The sequence below is a fragment of the Nicotiana sylvestris genome, chromosome 5 (genome assembly GCF_000393655.2).
Source record: "Nicotiana sylvestris chromosome 5, ASM39365v2, whole genome shotgun sequence".
NCBI lineage: Eukaryota > Viridiplantae > Streptophyta > Magnoliopsida > Solanales > Solanaceae > Nicotiana > Nicotiana sylvestris.
Window position 1 is genome coordinate 81,356,167 of NC_091061.1, and position 9,816 is coordinate 81,365,982.

The 9,816-nt window shown below is 33.4% G+C and overlaps 1 protein-coding gene and 1 pseudogene across 1 annotated transcript; one reads left to right on the forward strand and one right to left on the reverse strand.

Moving 5' to 3' along the window:
* The first annotated feature begins 219 nt into the window (after positions 1-219).
* Positions 220-1,297, forward strand: LOC104246920 (uncharacterized). The gene is made up of 4 exons (XM_070174102.1): positions 220-249; positions 326-529; positions 715-801; positions 1,118-1,297. The coding sequence occupies exons 1-4, from the start codon at positions 232-234 to the stop codon at positions 1,145-1,147; spliced, it is 339 nt and encodes a 112-aa protein (XP_070030203.1). The 5' UTR covers positions 220-231; the 3' UTR covers positions 1,148-1,297.
* A 1,095-nt stretch (positions 1,298-2,392) lies between these two features.
* Positions 2,393-3,019, reverse strand: LOC104246921 (large ribosomal subunit protein eL13z-like; annotated as a pseudogene).
* Between the last annotated feature and the right edge of the window lie 6,797 nt (positions 3,020-9,816).

A 9,816-nucleotide genomic window follows, 5' to 3' on the forward strand; every position in this document is an offset into this window, starting at 1 on the left:
ATTAATGCAGGTCCTTCTGACGAAAAAAGAAAAAGAGGAAAAACTTTGATGCCAAGTATTCATGGTAGGAAAGAGCGCAAGCTAATTGTGCTAAACGAGAACAATCAACATATAGGTCCTACTAGTGATGTTGTAGCAGAGTTGGGTAGCTTCCTCGGCACATTGGCAAGGAATGCGGCCTTTTGTCCTCTTAATGTGTTAAATTGGAGAAAACTTCAAACAAAAGAAGATATGTGGATATATATCAAGGTTTGAAGTTCGCAATATTCTGTGTAGATATTTCATATTTTTACACTAACCTAACTGTACCAAATTAAATTTGTAGGGAAAATATGATATTCCTGTTGCTGCAAAAAGGTGGGTTTTTGATTCGATTCAGAATGCTTGGAGAAAGTATAAGAATCAACTATTTAACGACCATTATAAACCCTATGAGAATGACGAGCTTCGAATGGAGAAAAGGTCGGTTGATGTTCCTGAATCTCAATTTAGGGATCTTCTTAATTATTGGAACTCTGATGCCTACAAGGTAAAACTAAGTACTGTCCCATGATTTGCTGAGAATGTCTGGTTTATGTTTAATTAGAAATCACTTTATTATTTTTATACATCAAATGCACTTAGGTTACATGACCTAGTGCAAATTTTAAGCTTGATTTGAATCTGTTGGGACAACTGAACTTGACAACTTTGTATTTATTGGCCGATTTGCAGAAAATGTCCCAAACCAATACCGAGAATCGCAAAAAGTTGAAATATCCACACACTGCTGGCAAAAGAAGTTTTGCTCGAATATGTGAGGTTTGATATTTTTTTTCTTATTATTATTCTTTTAAATATGAACTTATTAACTTTAGTCCAAGATATTTTTATACCACTTTTTATATAATCAGGAAAAAAAGAAAGAAACTTCTGAGCCTCTATCAAGCAAGAACATCTTTGTGGCTACGAGAAAAAGAAAAGTTGATCGAGTATACAAGGCCTCGTATGCGGATACTCTTAATAAAATTGCACGAGTTATTAATTTAAAGTTTGTTGTTATCATTTGTCTGTTCTTAGTTATTGACTCAGTGTCATATACTTTCTGATTTAATAATGACTCAATTTGGTCTTGTAGGCTGAAATAAAAAGACTACAATCAACATAAGAAAGTGAAGATGGCAGTCAATCAGTTGATGCATTTGCATCAGTCATGGGACCTGAGCATCCAGGTCGCCTAAGATTGTATGGACGTGGGGTTACCAAGACTTCCTTAAAAAGAAAAGTGGGAGATTTTGGACCCTCTTTAAGTTCTACTGATGAGGTGATGCAGCAAAAATTGGAGAAAATGGAAGAAAGGATGCAGCAAATATTGTAGGAAAAGTTCAATGCACAAAAAGATGCCATGGAACTACAAGTTGCAGTTAACATCATTTCACAACTTAAGCATATGAATCCATATTTACGGGTTGATCCCAGCATGCTAGGTTTCAATGCTCGTTCACCTAGAGAAGCTTCCTCTGCACAACAAGCTGTTTTGCAACTAATCAATCGCCTATCTACTGGGAGTAATAATCAAGGTCAGTACGTCTATCTTTGTTTGTTTCTTGCTTTCTTCTTCTCTTCCTTCTGCTTCTTTTTTAAAGTTTCACTTAAACTTATTCGGATTAGCTATAACCTTTTATAAAGAGAATAATTGGCTTATAATATCAACACATGTTGCTTCCTCACACATGTTGCTTGCTCTTTATCTTGGTTTTCTGTACAAAGCCATCTATTGATTGGCAAAAGCAACATCTATTGTGTGGTTGGCTGGTTTTTGTATCTTTGGAACCTAAATCAATTAATCAGTCAACTACGTTTCAGTTACAAACTAGTTGGGTTCAACTCCATACTTCACTGGTGACCATTTGTTTCAATTGCTTACCATTTGCTTTTTTTCTTTTCTTTCTAAATCCTCATAGTAGACTCTCTAGATTGAAGGCTTTTGTCAACTAGCTATAGTTGCGCTTCTGTTAACTCTTCTCTCGTTTTTCCTTTGTTACATTGGTTTCAAGAAAGATTTATAAGGGCATTCTTCAAAAGGATGCAAAATTTGCCTTTTCTTGTTGCTTATGTTGTGTTTAACTAGTTTCAATGTTTGATATGGAAATGGAAAATGAAAATAACTAATTGAACAGTTTGTTAAGCTGAAGAAAGTCATCTGGTGAAACACTGTTACTGTGTCTGGAAGGAAGTGAATAAGAGAAGTATTATATAAGCTTTCGGCAATGTGGTAAACTAATGAATTAGGAAAGATGAAGATAATATTATTAGGTATCAGTGGCTAGTTTTTTAAGTTGTGAATTCCTAGTTTGGAATTCTATTAAAGTTTCTTTTGCTTTTTTTTTTCAAGAGAGCAATAGGACTTATGCTATAACATAAACACCATCAAAAGATTTGCATGATTTTCCTTTTCTGCTTCAGCTGCCCTCTTCAACTTGGCTCCGATGTGTCGCGCATTTGTATGCTCGATACGCAGCTTGCCATAGGCATTGAATGATTTCATCTCATCTGTGACCTTGACAAGGTCAACAGTTGGTTGCTCCCTAGTAATAGGCATGTATGAACCCTGGACCTGGGTGGCAGTAGCAAGTTCCTATGCACTAGAATCACCAACCTTGACTTTCTTAGCACGCCTTGGGAAGATGACAAGCTTAGTTGTTCCTGCGGCGATGATCAACAGCAATGCCAATGGTTGGTGCTAGTTTCTTGGGAATACCAGCTACTTTCAGTTCTTCAAGAGAAAATTCCCTCCCAGCCCGGACTTTCATGTTGTATTTCAGTGTTTGTCCATGAAGAATAGGTCGAAGTGATCCCGCAGTTGGCCTAGGGAAAATCTTCACAGCCTTCTGCTGTCTAGCAGCACGTCTCCTTGTTTTTCTAGCTGGCTGGTTGAACCAAGTCCTTACATAGTTTTGCCAATGCTTCTTGAAGTGCCCATTGGGTATAACATTGTTGTGCTTCATCTTTTACTTGGTTAGCTACTGATTCTGGAGGCTTTGGGAGTACAAAGTCTTTTGATTCTTACACGGATTTAAAGACAACCAATTACTTGTTGTCATCTCTGACTTGTTTTTGAAAAACTTTGTGCTTTAAGATTTTTACTGGATATAAGATTGTTTCATCCTAGCGAAAAGAACTGAAGACTTAGAGATCGACATTCTAGTACATTTGAAAACTTTGTGTTTTATGCATTGTTTATGGACCATACCCATTCTTATAATGACAAACCAACTCTTGAAGGATAATGACTTTATTTATCCTCTTTTGTAGGTGGAGCAATTGAAGAAAGGGAAGATGGAGATTGTGAAGATCTAGACCTTACTTAAGAACTTTGAATTATTTTCCATGTTCTAGGAATCTTTTGTTATCAACATTTGAACTAACTCTTGAAGTGTTGATGTAAAACTTATGTGATTGGGTTAAAATATTTTGGTTTTATGGAGTAAGTGTTGATGTAAAACTTATGTGATTGGGTTAAAATATTTTGATTTTATGGAGATAATATAGATTATGAAGAGTTTTATCTTTTTATTTATATAAATTTCAGGTTATTACAAATTTTATATATCTAAATATTCATTTACAGCCAGGGCGTAATAGTCTAATAGAACCGTTCCAATAGGTCTTGCAAACCGTTCCAATAGGTATGACAAATTGCTCCAAAATAGTTTACAAGAACCGTTCCAATAGGTATTCAAAACCGTTCCATTAGGTCTTACAAATCGTTCCAAAATGTGCAACAAACTGACACAATAGTAGTTAAAACCGTTGCAAAAGAAATAAAACCGTTACAGTAGCGTAATGAAACCGTTAGAATATTTGTAAATAAACGTTGCAATAGCTTAAATAACCGTTGCAACATATTATATGGTAACGGCTGCCAACCGTTGCTATAAACTATATGGCAACGGTTTGTAACCGTTACAACTGGAAAGAAATACTCGTTGCTTCAGATAGAGGAACAACCGTTGCGATAGATATACCTTAAGCAACGGTTTGGGTAATCGTTGCAAGAACCTTTACTCTAGATCTACTGGCACGACAGCGTATGTAACGGTTGCTAAACCGTTCCAATAACTCTATGGCAACGGTTTACCTCTCTGTTGCAACTGTTTTACGGCTGTTGCAATAGGCTCATTTTCCAGTAGTGCAAATGTTAAATTTAATCGGGTGACCAAATGTATAGTTTCCTTAAGGTAATGGTATTTCAAAATTCAAAGTGCAAGCCTAAAAAACACGAGGAATTAAGAAATAGCCATTTTTTGAATCGGTAATTGAGAATTAGTCGCGGTTTCAAAACTAATTAAAACCTAGCCACTTTTTCAAGCGAAAATAATATTTGAACAAAAATACTCAAAATAATATTTGAACAAAAACATTCCCAATTTAGTAAATGCGGAAAAGGCCTCTTCTTCATATTTTTTGGTTATTTCGAACTCGAGTACCACACGGGAGTGTAAGCTTTTACACATATATTATGTTGGAGTTGGAACATGGAATGATGAGAGTTCTAGTTTTTATTTATCTTTTTCTCCTTTTCTAAATTTCATGATACTATACGGGAATTTTATTTGTTAGAAGTTTCAATTCCAACCTTTTTTGCGATCCCAACATATTTCTTGAACTTCCACCATTCACTCCAATGTTTTTCTTGATATCCAATAATTTTCTGCGTGAACTCCAATATCCTTTTTTATCAAATTCAATATGTTTTCATGAACTTCGACATTAAGTCATTAACGCTCGCATTTTATGCATGAACTCCAATATGAACTCCGATATTTTTTCATTAAATCCAGCAGTAGCTCCAATATCTTTTTAATGAATACTATTATTTTTTTCCTAAACTCCAACAATAGCTCCAATATTTTTTTATGAACTCCAACATTAACTTTTAACATTTTTATATGTACTTCATCATTTTTACGGTTCAAATTCTATAAAAAGAAGAACAAACGACATAATATGTTTCTATAATGAAACTAAAAAGTAAAAGAGAAGAGAGAACATTAAGTTCCAAAAATACAGTCTTCAACTCTTATACATTTAGAATTTTTTTTATGTAAAATAAGGTATTCGAACATATCTTAAACTAGTTTTTCGGTACGCACGTTGCGCGTGTATTGTAACTCAATGAACGCAAAATTCTTTAGAAAAAATATATGAAGATATACTATATACTACTAATCAAAGTTTTGATCCAACCGTACCCTTGAAAATCATGAGTTGGACATATATGTTTCTAAAGTTTGTAACTTGTTCATTACATTTTTTTAATTTGTGTATTTTCATTCTTAAACATAATTAATACTATTGATTTTTGGACATCTCTTATCATATTCATCTCTCTTTTTAATCTCCAAAATAGATCAAGGAAGGAAATTGAAGCATAAACTTATTATTACGGCTGTAATTTATGAATACTAAACCAGCATACTCAAGGAACAAAAATATACCATACTTTAGCATATACCAAGTAATGAAAGTTACTTCCATTTAGCACACATGATAAGTAGTCAATAATCATAAACAACATAAAAGTAAGGACATGCAAAAAAAAATAATTGTACTTTTATATCTTTTTCATTCATAAACAACTCCAAAATAATCCAACAAATCAATGTACTTCAACATAGGCAGCACGCACCGAAGGTAAACATGAAGGTGCGGCAAGGAGAAATAAATAGATTTTCATCCATACCCACCATAAGAAATTGATAATGAAGTACCACAAAAATTTTCCAATGCAAATTTATACAAAAAAGAACTTGTGGCAGCATGAGTATGATTATGAAAATAATTAATTGCTTTTGTATATCACGTTGATTGTTGAAGTTAAAGTCATTTCCAAGGAGCCGAAACCCTGTAAATTTCTTTGCATCATTTCACATACTTAGGAAAGAGTCTGCAATTTCTCTTTTGTGTTTAGCCATGTGGCAATGATGAAGGCATTGTCGACTGTTAACATAATGAGATATAAATTTCTTTAGATCAACAAATTCGTTCATTTTAAAATTAAAACTCATTCACATTTTTTTCTTTGGGAGCCAAAATGCTTGTAATACTGAAAGTCATCCATCCCATAATCATTTTCCGAGAGAATTTCCAACAATGTGTATGATACTTTTTCTACATATTAAAAATCAAGAAAATGGTAGTTGGACAACGTAAAGAAATATCTGTCCCTTTAACATTCTGTTATAACACAAAGTCATCATCTTTGATATATTTTGCTTTTAGAAAAAAAAAAGTAATAGCATTTATAGTTACTCTCTGAAATAACACAACTTTTAGAGGAGGCACTTTAAATTAAATTTTTTCTTTTATTTAACTATTATTAAATACCTAAATAAAACTATTAATTTAGAAGAATATTTAAGTAATTCAACTTTTAACTTTTAAATTTTTCACTTTTATAATTGTTAGTTTCTCGATACGTATGGCGCACGTGTATGCCAAATTCATGCAGTACACTTGTTAGTTAATATTCATATGGCCATACAAAGATTTAAATAGATAATTATAAATGGAAAAAAATTAAAATACAAGTTAATAATTAGGCAGGAAAAGAATAAAATACAATTTTCTATGAGTATTAATCAATATGAAATATCGAATGCTAACTTTTTTGTCGAAATCAAAATAACTGAATAACGTCTAAATCTACGGACATAAACAATAAAAGTTTAATTAGATACATATAATTTTTTATTTTTTTACTTATTTACATATTATGTTGTACAAACTATATCACTAATTGGCTGCCGGAGAAACTAAATTGATTTGATATTTTAACTAAATCTATGGTTGAATAAATTTCAAATCTCAAAATTCAAAATTAATTAAGCTCAATGATTGCAAGTTTTGGTCAATAGAATTCTTGCAACTGTAGTTTCTCGGCAATACAAATATGAAGATTACCAAACCATTTTCGAAATAATTCGTCTGTTAAAAAATTATGCATTTATAATGAAGTAATAAACTATATTCTGTTATAAAATAAAAGCAATGCAGTAAAATGTAAACAAGAAGAGATAGAGAGAATGGAGAAGTGTTTTCTTCTTTCACTTTGGTGTAATTTTTCATTGCAATTACATGGCTTTTTATAGGCATAAAAAGTAAAGATGATGGACATAAAATAGGAAATTTAATCTTTAAGTTATTCACAACATGGGCATCCAATGTAGCATCCAATGTAGTATTCAATGTAGTATCCAAAGTAGTATCCAATGTACAAACTATTCATAACACTCCCCTTGGATGTCCATGTAAGATAATGTGCCTCATTAAAAACTTACAAAAAAAATATTGGGATGTACATAATTATTTATAATATGCATTGCTTGTTGCCTCATTAAAAACCTTACCAGGAAAATCCAGTGGGACAAAACCTTGGTTAAGGAAAGGAGTGCAGCGTGTAGTTACTCCCCCTGATGAAAAATCACTTAATGTCTCGAAGACGACGCATTCCAATCTTATATATCAGCTTTTCAAATATTGAGGTTGGTAATGCCTTAGTGAACAGATCAGCCAAATTATCACTTGAACGAACTTGTTGTACATCTATTTCACCATTCTTCTGAAGATCATGAGTGAAAAAGAATTTCGGTGAAATGTGTTTTGTTCTATCTCCTTTGATATATCCTCCTTTCAATTGAGCTATGCATGCAGCATTGTCTTCATACAATATTGTTGGAATATTCTCTTTCGAAGAAAGACCACATGTTTGCTGAATGTGTTGAGTTATAGATCTTAACCAAATGCATTCTCGACTTGCTTCGTGAATGGCTATTATCTCTGCATGATTTGAAGAAGTAGCAACCATAGTTTGTTTTGTCGAACGCCATGATATGGTTGTACCTCCACTTGTAAATAAATAGCCTGTTTGAGATCGACCTTTGTGTGAATCAGACAAATATCCTGCATTTGCATAACCAATCAATGATGGCTTGGATTCATTTGAATAAAATAAACTCATATCAATGGTCCCTTGGAGGTATCTGAATATATGTTTAATACCATTCTAGTGTCTTTGTGTTGGCGAAATACTAAATCTTGCCAATAAGCTTACTGAGAAAGCTATATCTGGTCGGGAATTATTGGCAAGATACATTAATGCCCCAATTGCACTAAGATATGGTACTTCGGCACCAAGAAGCTCTTCATCATTTTCATGAGGTCGGAATGGATCTTTCTTTATATCAAGTGATCTCACAACCATCGGGGTACTCAATGGATGTGCTTTATCCATATAGAATCGCTTTAAAATCTTTTCGGTGTATGTCGATTGATGGACAAATATTCCATCTTTCATATACTCAATTTGTAGACCAAGACAAAATTTTGTCTTTCCAAGATCTTTCATTTCAAATTCTTTCTTCAAACAGTCTACTGTTTTTGGAAGCTCTCCAGGAGTTCCAATGATATTTAAATCATCAACATACACGACGATTATAACAAATTCAGATCCAGACCTTTTTATAAAGACACAGGGACAAATTGGATCATTCTTGTACCCTTCTTTCAACAGGTATTCACTCAGGCGATTGTACCACATACGTCCTGATTGTTTCAATCCGTATAAAGATTTCTGAAGCTTTATTGAACAAGTTTCTCGAAAATTTTTATATGCTTCTGGCACTTTAAATCCCTCAGGTACTTTCATAAAAATTTCGTTGTCTAATGATCCATACAAATAGGCTGTAACAACATCCATTAGATGCATATCAAGTTTTTCTTGTACTGCCATATTTATGAGATACCTGAAGGTGATAGCATCCACTACAGGAGAATATGTCTCCATATAATCAATTCCAGGCCTTTGGGAAAACCCTTGTGCCACAAGTCGTGCTTTATATCTAACGACTTCATTTTTATCATTTCGTTTTCGCACAAAAACCCATTTATACCCTACTGGCTTTATGCCTTCAGGTGTTCGAACTATGGGTCCGAAGACTTCACGTTTTCCAAGTGAAGTTAACTCTGCCTGGATAGCGTCTTTCCATTTTGGCCAATCATTTCTCTGTCTACATTCATTGACAGATTTTGGTTCAAGATCCTCATCTTGTTGCATTATTTCAACAACAACATTATAAGCAAAAATGTTATCGATAACAATATTATTTCGGTTCCATCTTTTCCCGGTTGAGACGTAACTTATTGATATCTCTTCATTTTCATTATTTTTAGGTACCTGGACCTCCCCTAAGGTCTTATCATTTGTTACGTCTTGGGGCTCTTCTTGAGCCACTACCTCTGTGTTATGTTCACTTTGATCACTTGCTCCTTTTCTTCTTCGAGGATTTTTATCTTTAGAACTGATTGGTCTACCACGTTTCAAGCATGGCTTAGACTAATTTGCTTTAATTAATTGTTCTATCGGGATATCAACTCGAATTGAAGCATTAACAGCTGAAATATGTGACTTAGTCACCCTTGGTAGGTTAGTGAATGCATCTGGCAATTGATTTGCAATACTTTGTAAATGAATAATCTTTTGAACCTCTTGTTCACATTGATTTGTTCGAGGATCAAAATGAGATAGTGATAATGCATTCCAATCTATCTTCTTTTTCAGCTGTTTATTTTCTCCCCCTAATGTTGGATATACTGATTCATTAAAATGGCAATCAGAAAATATTGCCGTAAATAAATCTCCAGTCATCGGCTCTAGATATTTTATAATAGAAGGAGATTCATATCCAACATATATCCCCAACCTTCTTTGAGGACCCATCTTTGTGCGTTGTGGTGGAGCAATTGGAACATATATCGCACAACCAAAGATCCTAA